The following is a 15588-nucleotide window of genomic DNA, read 5'->3' as shown; positions in this document are numbered from 1 at the left end:
TTTTAGTGACGGAAATAATATTATTATATTCAAAATATTTACATGTTCAAATTATCATCATAATAAAAGTTGATGAAATTACACACATATATTGTATATATATATAATCATTATCATTAAGGATTTTCCTTATTAGTTATTAAACATATTTTAAAATTCAATTAATAAAAATATCTTTCTTAAATTTGCTATTTATTTTTAATTTGAAATTTTCAGTACTTTTCTTATTTCTTAATTATAATTTTTACAAATTTCGTTATAAGATGCACAAAATATAGTTTACTTGCACTAAACAAAATTCAATGATTGAAAATTTGATTTTATTGCTACTTATTTCTTACATTTGCTTTCAAAATTAAATTAGTTTTAATGGGTACTCTTCTTAACGTATTTTTCACCGTCAACGAACATCCGGTTCACATTGAGAATTTACACATCTTTTGTGCTCAACTTCTATAACATTTGTATTTATACAAGACTCTAAGGACTAAGGAACCTGTAATTATTTCCTTATTAAAAGACTAGCTGCTTGCATTCCTATTACATAGTATATATTTTAAATAGAAAAAAACATTTTCCATCCTATCCCCTAACAAACGAACGAATTCGAGAACTACACTGCCAAACATGGAAGCCCATGATTTAATACCTATCTTCTGGTAATCCGATCCTATTATGCGCTTGCGCAGTTTTGCTTTTCACCTCGATTGACGCCACTCTTGTTCTCTGAAGGCACTTTACATGCAATCACTTGCAACAGACGCACTGCAACAGAGGGGGAAAATCGTGTTTCGCATCCCTGTTGCGTTCGGTGTGCAGACACCTTTACACACAGCGTTACCAAATCAAAGAATATACATAGGGGGGAAAGACTAGATTCCGTAGGCATAATGTAAACCAGTCTTCCAAGGTTTGGTGCGGTCCCAGTGAATAAAATGAAAAAAAAAAAAAAAAAAAAAAAATTAAGGGCACGCAGCAGTAGTTTTTGAAAAACTGGTTTTCACTCTTCCCAACCACTACTGGAATTAAAGTGACGAAAAGTTATATTTTTATTTATTATTGGTTTGTTAAGCATTTTACACTATTGATGAACAGTACTGTACTGTTCATAAAGATATTCCTTGGAGAATACATTAATATCATTCATGTTTAATAAATCTGCTAACACATTTTGACAGAGAAAGAAAGAATAAAATGGCGGTGCGAGTGGTAGCGTACCCAACCATACATATACACTGCCAAACAACTAGTTCACAGGTGGCCTGATAGTCACTGTACTTTTTATGCGCATGCATTGGATCTTAGCACATATGATGCTCTGAGTATGTTGCTCACCCTGTAAGTTGTTTTTCTGGTATAGCATACCAAACTGAGCAATTGCATATTTCTTCTCCTTTTTATATTCTTTGGTCAGTATTTCACCGAGTCAACAACTATTTGGATGAATTTTCATTTGTAAATCTATTTTAAAAACCCATATTTAAGCCGGAAAATATTTCTTCGAATCTTACATTTTCAACAAGTACCACTGAGTAGTCATGTTTTTATGACAACAGGAGCCTGTCATGTTTTTATCTTACCATCTTTTTCAAGTCTTTTGTTTTCCACACCGTTTTTTAATGCAAACGGCCTAGTTTAGCGGAAGACTGGTACAACATTAGGCTTCAACCTTAATTCTACTTGATAGCTATTTATTTTACCTAATTTATTATCAACAATTTCTTTATATTCATTAATAATGGCTCAAGTGATAGAGAATTCGTCTTCCAATGAGAAGCACCGGGTTTGAATCCCACCGATGGATGGTCGATACGCATTCCGCATCCGGCTTGAAACCGACCACAGTGCTGACGTGAAATATCCTCAGTGGTAGATGGATCATGTGAGTTAGAGGCTCCCTGCCGTCAGGCTAACCGTGGGAGGCTCTCGTGGTCTTCCTCTCCGTGAAACGCAAATGCGGGATACTTCTATCGAAAAGTCCTACGAAAGCAAATTTCTCCCAATACTTGATCCAGGAGCTCCCTTGTCTTCTGAATTTGGTTCAAAATGACAAGGCTACGTAGTTGAACATTAGTAGTCGTAAATCCAAAAAATTGGGTCGGCTGTTCAACGACGGTTATAAAATAAAATCTATTACTCAATAAATTTCTCCAGATGTAAACTACTTAAACATTTTAATAGAATTCTAATCATGTCCGTAAATTCTCTTAATTTCTTATATCAGTGTAGGCTTCTTCAGAATACAATGGATTTTAGACGGAGATTGTTCCACAAGGCTGAGTTTCATGAAGAAAAAAAACTATCATTTTAAAATAAGTAGTTTTTAAAGTAATGGTATAAAAATTAATAGTTTTTCTTATTTTGTAGGCATTCTATCTCATTGTACATTGGTTGGAGCCGAAGAGGAGTGTTTATGTAAGTACAGAAACCAAAAATGTCTCTATTTTGAAGGAGGGATATTTCCCTTTTAATGTATTCAGCCGTAATTTGATTCCCAAGTACACTATAAAATTCTGTGTAAAATCTTAATTATCAGGTCACAGCTTTATTGTTTTTACGAGACTGAAACCGGTTTGCACTTGTTTACGTTCGGCTAAAAATAGGTTAAATTCGAAAATCGGATAAAGTAGACGATATATTAGATAAATATGGAATATTTATTGTATTAGGTATTATATTATTATAATTAAATCAAATTATTAGACTCACTGTAGTTTTTTAATAATTACATGTTTTGCACGAGTTTGTGCGCAATTATTTTCTATTTAAACGTACATGTAATGGGTTTTCATTTAGGATACTTTTTATATACTTCCTACCTGTATTTATTTTTAATGTATTGCATTACATTGTTAACCAATTGATACACGAATATAAACGAGTGAAAACCGGTTTCATCCACGTAAAAACAGTAAAGCTGGGGAGTACCACCTGATAATTAAGATTTTAGATAGAATCTTTTAGTGCGTCTAATAATTTGGTCAGGGATGTCTTTTAACACCTTTGGATTTAAATACAATAATTGCTTTAAGAGAACACTACACAGCGGTATATTAAAATGTTTAGAGAAAAGAAAGTAAACCTAGTGAAAATAATGGAAATGTTGAATATCAAAATGTAAACAAATTATTGTAACTGACCCAGAGCGTTATCCTGTCATAATTTTAATATTTTTCAGCATTTGAAGCTTACTCTATCCTAACTCAATTTTTCTTTACTTTAAATAACTTATTTAGGTGAGTTTTTCCAGTGGTATAGCGTCCTATTAACTGTTGGGATTGTCATTTAAATAGTATGAATATTGAACAATATATTTATTGCTTTAAGCTTAAGGCTATTATATTAAGAACTATTCGCAGCTAAGATCTACGCTAAGAATCAGAGCTGTGGAGTTAAAACGGTTAGTTTAGAGAGAAGATTTTGATCTTATGAAAATTATTTCGTCAAATATTTTGAATTTTGTGAAAAGAATACTACTCGAATGAACATTATCACCAACTTAATGAATCACATTTTAGCTTTTTTTGAGCCTATGTTTAAATGAACTATTATAAACGAGAAATCGTTGAAACTATTGAAATATCAAAAAATGAAGTTGTTTCTAAATTCCAAAAGCAAATGTTATTTTTTCAAAGGTAATGTTTAAATATACAATGCAAAAATAGATTTCCTGAGTTTAGGTTGGAGTCTCAGGAAAGCTTAACTGAAATCTGGTTTCTCTTACGTCATCATAATTACAAAATGTTATGTAAAATTATGGAATCCTTTGGTATAAATAATTATCTATCCAAAATGAACATTTTGGACAATCCTATATTTCACGTGTTGCAGGAAGTTCTCATAAAAACTTATAAAAAAAATTAAAAATATTTTAATTATGGATAAATTAGTTAAAAGTACTCATGTTAATAAGTTCTTTGTTAAAATAATAGCGTGTTTTGTTAAAATAATACTGTGTGGATGCGCATCAAAACAAACTGTTTTTTTTTTTCCTAAAAAATCTTTCGCACTGTAATATAATTTATCTATTGCTGCCATTTGCTTAGGATATTACCAAATAACCGACGTATTTAAACTTTACTCTTATTTTCCTATATTTTTAAGTTCTAGACACAATAAAAAAAAACATTTTTGGTGTAACAATGGCTAAGTTAACATCATGAGTGTCCAAAAATTGTCCGTTCGGTTGTAAAAATATTTAAGATATTTATAGAAAATTTTGCACTATTTTATGTTCATTACTTTCACTAAATTTATTCAAAAAATTTTGCAGCAAATTTAACATATATGTTGTAAGAGCTTTATAGTAAAATCTGTGTCCTACCTTTTGAGAATTACCCTATTACAAAGGAGAAATCTTGAATAATTATTTCTCCCTTTATTTTATATAATTTTGTACAATTATAATGCTTGAAGAAACAGGCAAGAAGCAAGTTCAAAAGTTTATTAGAAAGTAAGGTGATTTATCAAAACTGAACTTAAAGCGATAGTTAGCCAATCGTGCTTATTTAAGAGGTTTAAAAGTAGAATTCATGAAGAACAAGTGTTGGTTATTACATTTATTGAAACTCCATCTCTTATTTGCACGCACACCGCTTTCGGAGAAATTTTCTTTCTTTTTTTTGGGAGAAATACACTGAATTTAAAAAAAAAAATCAAATTTCAATGCATTGCGTTAAATACTTCGTCAAGTACAATATTTCGTTTTAACTCGGATTAAAGGTCAAGTGATTTATTTTTCCAATAGATAAACGGTTAACAATGTTTGGAGTTAGATTTTTTTTTTACGTTATACTCCCAGTGTCCATTTTTCCATAGATATCTTTGCGATTTCATGAGTCTACGATTTGAAACATAATCAGCTAAACAAATCAAGAATCCAAAACTAAAGCGGATGCGTTATCAAAAAAAAAAAAACTCGCTCTTTTTAAAAAAGGTAAAGAAACTGCAGACTTTTCAGAAAGATTTTATAATGGAAAGGGGAAAAAATTCAAAAAAAAATTACTGTAAGAAAAAATAATGTATCGCATTTTTAAGATTTGTAGCGTTCGAAAAATTAGTGGCCAAAAAAGTAGCGGGTAGCCCAAATTCGATTTTCAGTAGCGAGGACTTTAAAAAGTAGCCCAATTTGACAACACTGCTTAGCTATTATCTTAGATGTTACACACACAGTTACTTAGAAGTCAGTTGGCGATTGCAGTTGGAATTGGTGATTGGAAGTTAATTTATAAGTATACGATGAATAAAGTGTGAAAAAATAACTCATTAATTTCTTTTTGTAAAGAGTTAGAAACAATAGGATCACTTTGCAAATACTACCGTATGTATGTTTTATAAAACACATGACTATATTAATCATTATAGACTTTGTTTTTTGATATAAGGGATTCAATGAACCTGATATAAAAATATTGGATATGTTAAACCAGAACTGATTTAGTTCAATTTTTGTCATTCCTTTTATGAGGTGTAAAGTGCGGTACTGCCAAATACCGCACTTTTTAATTGTTGTACTAGAAATCGAACTAACTAATCAACACACTTTTGTAACTTGCAAATCACTCAAACTTAAGATAACCGAATAAAAATGAGAGAAAAGATGCTTTTAAATTTAATCAAGCTATAATTACTTCTTAAAAATATAGTGATGTTTTTAAACATTGTTCAAGAAATATTTACAAAGTAATAAAAATATTTTATTAATAAAACGAGAAATAATGTAACATTTTAATTGCTTGTTTTAATGGAACAATATTTTGAAGAATGTATTCTATTTAGCTTTTTTTTTTGTAAGAAAAATGAAAAACTTGTTTTAGTTTACAGATGTTCTCTATTAAATTAATCTTTATAAAAGAATAATGTAAACCTTTTTCTAAAGATTTTTAAGAAATTAACGAAGACTTTACTACAAAAGCACTAAATATTCTAAAAATTTCTTAACTAGAAGTATTTATTGTAAAACAATATTTTTTTCAATTAAGTGAACTCCACGAAAAATTAATTTAATTCCTTTATATTCTATCGAGATACGTAAATACTTAATCTCTTATGGAGGCTATACCTTTATTTTCTCAAAAGTAGAATAATAAATAGATAATTTTAAAAATATATTCACATATTGCATATAGGGTGTCAATAACGATCACACGTAGTATGTATTCACATATTGCTAATAAAAATAAAACGAAAAAAAAGGAATAAATATTTAGAAACAAAAATGTTAGTGAAATCTGGCAAATCACTATTGAGACGATATTGAAACGCAATTGATGACGTAGGAACCTGAGATGAGATGAAAAAGATATTATTTAGTAACACCTATAAATCTCATCTGTCTATGAAACTGGATTTGATGTATTTGCTTTTTGATTCTTAACACTAGAAAGACGGATAATTAGTATGTACCTATATTGCCCAAAAGCAGACTGGATTGTGAATACGTAAATAAATTTGTTTAAAATTAATTTTTAGCATTTTTCATATTATTTACAGTTATATAACAAGCCATTAGTAACTATAAACAATAAAAAAAATTATATGTTGTATAAAAAGTCACAAAATTCTAGGAAAATGTGTCATTATATACATCGTTGTTTTTCTAATTGAAATTAAAAGCAGTCAAAATGACTTCCTTAGGCAATCTAGTATTAAAAGAATTCTTCATTTAAGGGCAGACAGTACTGCACATGTAGCAGAACTGAAATACTTTCAAATAAATTATGTAATATAAAATATTTTAAAAAAAAAATAGTGATACATTAAATATAGAAGAAATAATTATTTAATTCATTAATGTGATTTTGCGATTCCTTGATTTCGTTGTTTCTTCCTTCCATCTTCCTTGAGTCATTAAAATATTTCTCTAAAGAGTTAAATACCTTTAAAATTTACTGTAAATTATTTAAATCAAACAAATGAATAAATAATCTTAATATTATTTGTCCCTCAGTATCGGTAAATTATGAAAATAGTTAAAGATATGGAAAAAAAAGCGACCATTCTCTTCTTAAAATATTTATAAAAGAAATTTTAAATTTGCTACCATAGAAATATCATTTTTCATATTTGCTGTCACGGAAGCAGCATTGTTACAAAATGTTTTACATAATAGCAGACGAAATCTCCTGATAAAATACAATACCTTATTGAAGCTAACTAAGCTTATCGTTATAGCTATTACTATAGTTCAGCTTATAGTTCAAGCTTATAGTTTATTTAAGCTCATTAAGCTTATAGATTAGATAAAAACTCGTGCTAGAAACAAATACACAGGCTAATATATGTTATTAAAAAATTGAAAAATGCTGTATTTAAGCGTCATATGCAATTTTAAACATAAATATGCTTATTTTTATTCGTAGAAACGGTATTTCAATTTTAAAACATTTAAATTTTTCTCTAATAGCGAACCTTTTTATTGTAAAATATTAATAATTATAATTTTTAACATCTTTTTTTAAACACAAATTTTAATTCTCAAACTTTACATTACCCTTTAAATGAAAATATCATAAAATTTATAAATTAAACTCTATATTTTATTCTCTATATTTTTTGTTTAAGGTTGACACCAACAGAGGTTAGATGTATTAAACTTAAAAATATTATATGATATAGAACTCACTTTTAAGACCATAGTATTTAAACTGCAATGACTGTGGAATTTAAACTGATATTTTAAACTGTACAAGACTTTTCCTGTATATGCAAATTATGAAGGAAAAAAAATTAATAATTTTATTGCATATACTATTAATTCACTAAAATTGGACATTCTCAATTACTTACTAATTTTTAATAGTCATTTATTTTATTGATCATAATTTGCAAATTAATAATAAGATTAAAAATTTAAAAGTTTTTGCTGTAAAACTTAAAGAATTTCTATTTTTTTTCCTATTTTCAACCGTCGTTGAACAGCCGAAAAAAATTTTGAGTTTACGACTATCAATGTTCAACTCCGTAGCATTTATTTTTATTTAATAGCCGTCGTGGAACAGCAACCCCCATTTTTTTGGATTTACGGCTAAATGTTCAACTGCTCAGCCTTGTAATTTTGAACCCAATCCAGAAGACAAGGGGACTCCAGTACCCCCAGAGGTATTGATTTGTTATGGGAGTACTTTGTGACTTCGCCAGAGGGGAATTTCTAATGGCAAAAATGTTTTTTATAAATATTGACTTAGACTTTACGAGTTTCTCCGGTTGCCAATGTCAGGCTTTTATTTGTTTTTCCTTCATTACAAAAAGTTTATAACTAAAATTGTTATTTCATCATAAAGCAATATTATTTTATTATAAAAAATTTTATGACGAAATTATTTTTCTACCGTATTACAATTGTTAAATGACAAAAAATTCTACTTACATTTTAAAAACTAACTCTCAATTGTTCAATGAATTTTATGAACATTATTATAAAACTGTGTATAATGAACATATGCAACTAAAATAATTTGTACAAAATAGCCGCTAAAAATTCTAAAGCCTTAACTTTTCGCATTATTGTTAAACAATCTCTTAGCCAAAAAATTTTTAAAATAATTTTTATGATTAAATAAAAATTTAAAAAAAAATGTAGATGGTACTTGAGCAAAATCATTAAGTTTGAATTTAATTATAATAGAATTGGAAACGAAATCTCTGCTGTAGAATAAACATGAACAATTTAATGTACCCAAGCCAAAATTTTTCATGGTTTTCCATTGATGGACCAACATAATCTTAATGGTAACCATCAATAATTCCAACATGAATCATTATATTTTTTGATGGTAACCAACATAAGTAACCATCACGTCAATGTAGGATTTCGGACAGATTTATGATGGTCTAACTTAAAAATACCCTAATTGTTCTGATGGTATATTCTTGCGAACCAACAATAATTCCCATTAAACCATCGTAGAAATGTATAGTTGGAACGGTTCATCATGAATTGTTGGCCCATGAGAGTCAAACCTCTCGTGATAGTTAGTATTAAGTAGCATTTTCCATCATGGAATGATGGTGGCATAATCAAAAACCATGCACGCGTAATGGAAAATGTTGGATGATGGTGAGCATCAAATGATGTTGGATCACCATGAATTGCACTGAAACCAAAATTTCTTGATGGGATCGTCAAGAATTTTGACTTGGGTAATAATTGGTTCATTTTTAGGGATTAAAAGTTATTATTAAAAACAATTTTAATCGAGTGGGTAAGAGGATTTCTTTATTTTGAGTACATTTAATGAGAATATTGTAGTGGTTATGAACGTTTAATTTTAGCTTCATTACGACCTTGTTAAATTTAAAAAAAAAAAAAATCTGAACATTTTCATTGACAGAACAAAACGTATATAAACACAATGTAGTTAACAGAGACAAACGATTGTGCTGGCGCTATAACAAGGATATCTCTTTTTTAAAAAAAATAGGCAAAATACAAAATTTATTAGTAACAAATATTTAAAAATCTTATTCATTTTAAATACTGCACCTAGGGCAGGGATAGCCTGGTTGGTAGGGCACTGTGTCCATGCCCAAGAGGGAGTGGGTTCGATCTCCATCGGCCGAACACTCCCCTTGTAGTAAAATGGTAACTGATGCACGCTAAATCTGTCGAGTCACAAAGTCCTCCATGTTCCCATAACAAATCTTACCTCTAGAGGCACTGATCCAGGAGTTTCCTTGTCTTCTGGATTGGTTCAAAATTACAAGGCTACGCAGTAGATCTTTTGTTGTCGTAAACCCAAAACAAGGGTCGGCTGTTCAACGAGGGTTATAAAATGAATAAAGAATTGCACCCAATTTATCGTTAAGTACGTGTCAAGCATTTTATACCCTTTATATTTTATTCAATGCAGAATCCCAAATAAGGAATAAATTAATAATAATTCATCTCTTTCTGTGGATCATTAGATGAATCAGAGCACTGACAGTCTTTCTTATAATAGGTAACTTTTTATTATGACTACTATGCGTGCACACATAGTCTATTTTAAGATGATAAGAAAAGTTCAACTTAATTCAAATATTTATAACAATATAATACAGTTAAAGAACACGCACCTGCTTTCTATTCTCATTTACCGGAAATCCATGATATGCAGGTATTCATGCGAACTGTGTCAATCCAAGCTTGGATGACATTATATGAACTAATTGAAGAGCGAATTTCCATTATTTTTATATCATTTTTTGTAATGACATTGGTAGAAAACAAAAACATAAGTGCGTAGCTGTCTGTTATTTGGCGATTCTCGAGAGCTCTCCTTCAACGCCAATTGCAATTTTCGCCAAATGAGTCTTATCCAATATAGGATCTGCTTATACACATCCCGGTTACCTCGTAGTGAAACTTTAAAAATATTTTGAAAATTTACAAGAATTCTGCAAAATTCCGTGTTTAACTATCTAACAGATTATAAAATACTTTGCAGGAAGCAAATATATATATACAATGCACAAAAAAAAATTGCGGAACACCCTGAATTACTTTTGATCTAATAATCGGATTTCCACTAATAATCGGATGCCTCAAATATGCCACACCTCAATATGCTAATTAATAAGTGTAAACGATATTTTAAGAAACGCAATTTCTCTGAGTATCGGATTTTTGACTAAAATATAGCCGCAATCTGGTCCCAATAGTTTGATCAGGAGAGTGGTCTAAAGTCCTTGATGTTAATTTTACTTTTTGCCTATTTCACTCTATCTAGAGAACTTTTTAAGCGAATTGAAAAAGTGCATAATTTTGTTTATCCAAAAATAATTCCATGCAAAAAATAACTTATAATAAATATTTGCTATATTTTATTATATTTAATAATGGTCGAAAAAACGTTGAAAGTGTAAACACCTGATAGATTATCGGAATTATATTTGTACTAAAATATAAAATCCAAAAAAAAAAAAAATAGTTTAATGATGCACAGAATTCATTTGCATATAATTTTAATTAAGTTTTTGAGCTAAATAAATTTTGTTTTAGAATTCCTATATTTTTTCAATAGGATTTCAATAGTATATATTTTGGTACCTTTTAATTATAAAAACCAATCCAATAGGTACTGAAAAAACCTGTTACATTATCTGAATTATATTTATACTAAAATATAAAATCCAAAAGGAAGTAGCGATAAGTTATAATTTAAGTACTTGCCAGAATATCCATTTCATTAATATTTTTCGTCGTACACAATACTGCCCAGCAATTGAAAAATCGAAGTAAGAGACAAAAAAATTCAAAATTGAGATTTTTATATATTTGGCATCTTTGTATGGTAAACTACATATTACAAGAAATTTTTTGAAAGTTTTTTGACATTCTATTTTAGCGTTCTATTTGCAATGGACGGAAAATAGTTGTCAAACCACTTTTCGCGGAATCAATCGTTAAGCACTTACGCTGTTTTTTCAATTACGCGGCAGAAAAAGTGTTTCAAGATTTCGTGATTTTCCTACTCTCCACATTTTCCCTCCATCCGTTTGTAGAAAACCTTAATTTCCCTCCAACCCTGTTTCAGTAACTATAATCCGTTTCACCCTAAGTTGGCACTGGACAGAAAGGCAGGTAGACCGGATTGCAGCCGTTGTCATGGAAACTGGGTTACTTTTTAAGCTAGTTGGGGACATAAGGTAGAAAAAAAGGAGAGAAAGCGGCCTACATTGGCGTAAAAGAAGACAAAGCACCGATTTTTTCCCCCAAGAATCGTACTAATATTTTGAACAAAATACAAAAAAGAACAAAAAATTTTTAGAGCATTTCTAATAATTGATTTGAGATACTAATTGTAAGCTGATTTCCTATTATGATTTTTAAGATTTTTCTTATTATAATTTAAAGGAAAAAAAAGAGAGATTCTTATTAATGTTTTTTAACTAAACGAAACTAATTTTAAACGAAACAAAATTATATTTAAAAAGATAATTTTTTTTATCAAAACTAAGTAAAAAATACACAGATGCTCACAAATACTTTACTTTAGATACTTATTTTTGTATGAAACCATGCATTTATCCCACATTGCTGCTTAGAGGGGAAAGAAAAAGTCAACATAGGCATGAAATCATTGATCATGAAAAAGATCATGAGTATGTTTCATAATATTTACTGTTTAAATTTATGTTTTATAATATTTACTGTTAAATAGAAAAATCACATACTTTTCTGAAAAGTTCTTTTTATTATAAAAGAAATATTTTTTTCTGAAATATATTTGCTCCTATTATACAAAAGAACTTACAAACTCATCTAAAAAGCCGATCTATAAGTAATCTCTCTAAAAACCTCTATATAAAAGAAGATTGCTTTTTCTTCTCTTGAAAGGAAATCCCAAATCTTTAAGAATCCGATATAAAGCTTAACCAATAGCTACAAAAACAAACTAACAATGGATAACTAACAAAAAAAACAAGCTAACATTTAGTAATTAGCAAAAATAAAAAACAATCCAACAAGGAATCACAAAAAAATTAACAATTAATGCAAAAAATAACAATAATATGAAAAACAAGCCAATAATAAATAACTAGCAAAAAACAAATTAACAGTTAATAACTAATAAAAAAAAAATTTAAAAAACAATTAAGCGATGAACAGTACAGAAACATAGCCATCGCGAAAATTCCTCGTCCTCAGAAACTAATTCATCGCCTAACTAAAATACCTCCTTCTCTTTTGTACATTCTCTTCCCTGAGAAGGTATTTATAAACATTGAAACATGATAACTAGCATTTATTTATATCATTACACGCATTTAAACTGTAATTAATTCCGTAATAGCGAAGAGCTACTTTTCAAAAGTGTAATATTACATTTCCCTGTAGTGGGAAGATTTGCGTATAATGGTTTGACAATAGAAAGGGAAAAAGTGTGACCTTGAAACCCTCTTTATAAAGAATGTTGTTATTGATGGGTGGAATAGTGCATACTCCTTTGATGAGATTATAATTTCAGTCAGCATCAACTTCTTTAAAAATAAATTGTTTCGCATGTCATTCTTTTTTTAAAATTATTTCAATACATTGTTTTCCATATTTTTTAAAAATTTATTTTCTTCTCACCTGATTGCAAAAATTTAACAGTAGTAGTCAAATATCATGACAGAGACCGGCAAGAATTCTTATAAAACACAAAATGAGAAAACGCAGTTTTCACTGTTTTACTTCAGAAAATATAAAGGTGACATCAAATAGAAGAATTTCTGTGAATAAAAAAAGCATTATGTTTTTCGTTTAGACGTTTAAAAAGTTTTATTAGAATTTTGTCATTGAAATCGATACCGTCTAGTAACTTTAAACAGAAAATAAGAAAAAAAATGTACAAGGTCAAAGAAAATAAAATCCTGAACTTCAAAAATAAAAGTTATTAATGCTTAAAAATTCTTCCAGTTTCATAATGTATTTTTTAATGTCATTATTCAAAATATTTATGTGTTCTAATTACAACGCCTTAATTTTAAATATTTATGAGCGAGTGTAATATTTCCATTATTATATGCTCAATATGCTTTCAGTAATTAGCATTTAAGGTTTTTGTTTCTTAGTGATAATGTATAAAAAAACTTGCTATTATTATATATATTAAAATTAGACATCCCAATTAATAAAAAATTATCGAACAATATGCAACTATAAACGTGCCTTTATATGCTTTCTTTTATTTTACAGCAAAATTTAAAAACTAAAATTAGAACGACAATGAAACTATGACAACAACCATTGAGAAATTTTTATAACTTCAAAATGTTATTTTTTAATACCATAAGAAAATAAATGAATACTATATTTTTAAACAGAAATAATTTGTTAGTGTAAAGTTTGGCAGCTATTATCAGAAAAGTATCGAACATTCAACTCATTTCTTACAGAAAGTATAAACAGCAAAGTTTTCATATCCTTTAGTTGTGATTTTCAAAATCTGTGTGCGGCTTGACGTCATGAGGTGGGGAATCGTAGCTTCAGCTTTGAGCAATGAATTAAAAATTCTTTGTGTTAGTAATACATAAAAATTGGCAATATACAATTTTGTTTAATTATAACAAAGTTTTTTTAGTTTATTTTCTTCCTAACATCCATATTTCCAACATTCAATGAAGAAACAAAGTGTGGATATTTGACCGGCTATGGTAGAAACAGATATATTAAGTGTTGGTATGTTTAGTGTTAAGATAATCCGAATCAACCGCTTTGTGTAAGCTGAAACTCCTTCAGCGATTGCATCCGGAGCACCTATTTACTTAGTAGTAAAATCACTCATATTTTTTGTGAAATTCCTGTAGAATTAAAAATCTTTTCTTTTTTAATGAAGTTATTATTAAGAGCCATTCATTTAATGTGTTTAAAGACTGAGCTGAAGAACTAAACCTTCCTGGATTGTTTTGTTTTCAGTTTCTAGAATCTGGTGCTACGAGTGTGACACATGGTCTGATCACCGATGCAAAGATCCATTTAATGCAACCGCTCATCCCCAAGATCTTCCACCCCTCAAAAGATGCGAAGGATGTTGTGTAAAAATTATTATGAATGGAGATGGATCAAGTAAGATTTATTGTTATTTTAAAAACAGACAACTTAAAATTGAATACTTACTGACTTACAGTCACAGAATTTTGACTTACAGTCGGAAATTTATTTAGCGAAGACGCTAAATCCTGATAATAAGATCGTTATGCGGAAAATTCACTAAATAGAAAATTACCTTTTGAAAAAATATTTAAACAACACAAAGCGTAATTAAAATAGCAATTGATACACATTTATCATGTAAACTAGTAGATACTATTTATTTAATAAATCTTAAGCATAAAAGAAATCTGCACGAAAAACAAGAATAGGGCAAAATATTATCCAGTGTTACACTATCACGCTACATACATAATCAACGAAAAAAAGATAAATTTATGAATAAAATTATACTTGCTTTTATTATAAAAGTTATTTTAAACATATATATTACCACTTGCGTTCTTAAGTTTAATTGCTATTAATAAAATCAGTTAATTTTGTCAGAGTTTTTCGTTTGAAATGCAAACAAAAAGGGAAAGTGATTTTACTGCTTTCTCTAAAAGTTAAGTGGGTTCGAAAATCAATTCAAGGTCATTTCCCCCATAAAACTTTGAAATATTCTGAAATATTTTGACAAATAGGGAAAGTGGATTTCAAATAAAAGTTCGTTAAATAGAAGATTCACTTTGCTATATGGAAGTTATTCCACAAAGAAATTTCCAAAATGTTCTTGGTTCCTCGAAAAAAATCGCAAAATAGAGAAATTCGCAAAATGAAAGTTCGTTAAATAGAGATCCGACAGTACTTATACAGGGTGAGTAGTCAAATCTTTCAACAAAAAATAAGCACCTTTTAAGCACTCAAAAGTATTTTTAAGTACTACATAAATTGGCAAAATTCAAAATAATTTTCGTCCCGCAGTGGACTGATCGTTAAGACACGGTTCCCAGCAGATCACCGAAGTCAAGCATCACTGGCTACGGTCAGTGTGCTGGTGGGTGACCACTTGGATCAGTCTGCGTAGGGACCGAGGGTGTGCGGTATTGGTCCTCGTTAAACTGTGCTACCGTAAAGTGCTCGATTTCGCG

General features: G+C 29.1%; 1 protein-coding gene across 1 annotated transcript in view; it reads left to right on the top strand.

Annotated features, from left to right (window-relative positions):
• Positions 1-15588, top strand: part of LOC107436184 (UPAR/Ly6 domain-containing protein qvr) — a 60981-nt gene that overhangs the window by 21186 nt on the left and 24207 nt on the right. Inside the window, exons 2-3 of the mRNA XM_016047788.3 lie at positions 2368-2415; positions 14384-14533. Coding sequence (XP_015903274.2) covers positions 2368-2415; positions 14384-14533 — 198 coding nt within the window. The remainder of the gene's footprint in view (positions 1-2367; positions 2416-14383; positions 14534-15588) is intronic.

Source organism: Parasteatoda tepidariorum, chromosome X1 (genome assembly GCF_043381705.1).
Source record: "Parasteatoda tepidariorum isolate YZ-2023 chromosome X1, CAS_Ptep_4.0, whole genome shotgun sequence".
Lineage (NCBI taxonomy): Eukaryota > Metazoa > Arthropoda > Arachnida > Araneae > Theridiidae > Parasteatoda > Parasteatoda tepidariorum.
The sequence above is the reverse complement of the archived record's forward strand: the minus strand, read 5'-3'. Positions and strand labels throughout refer to the sequence as shown.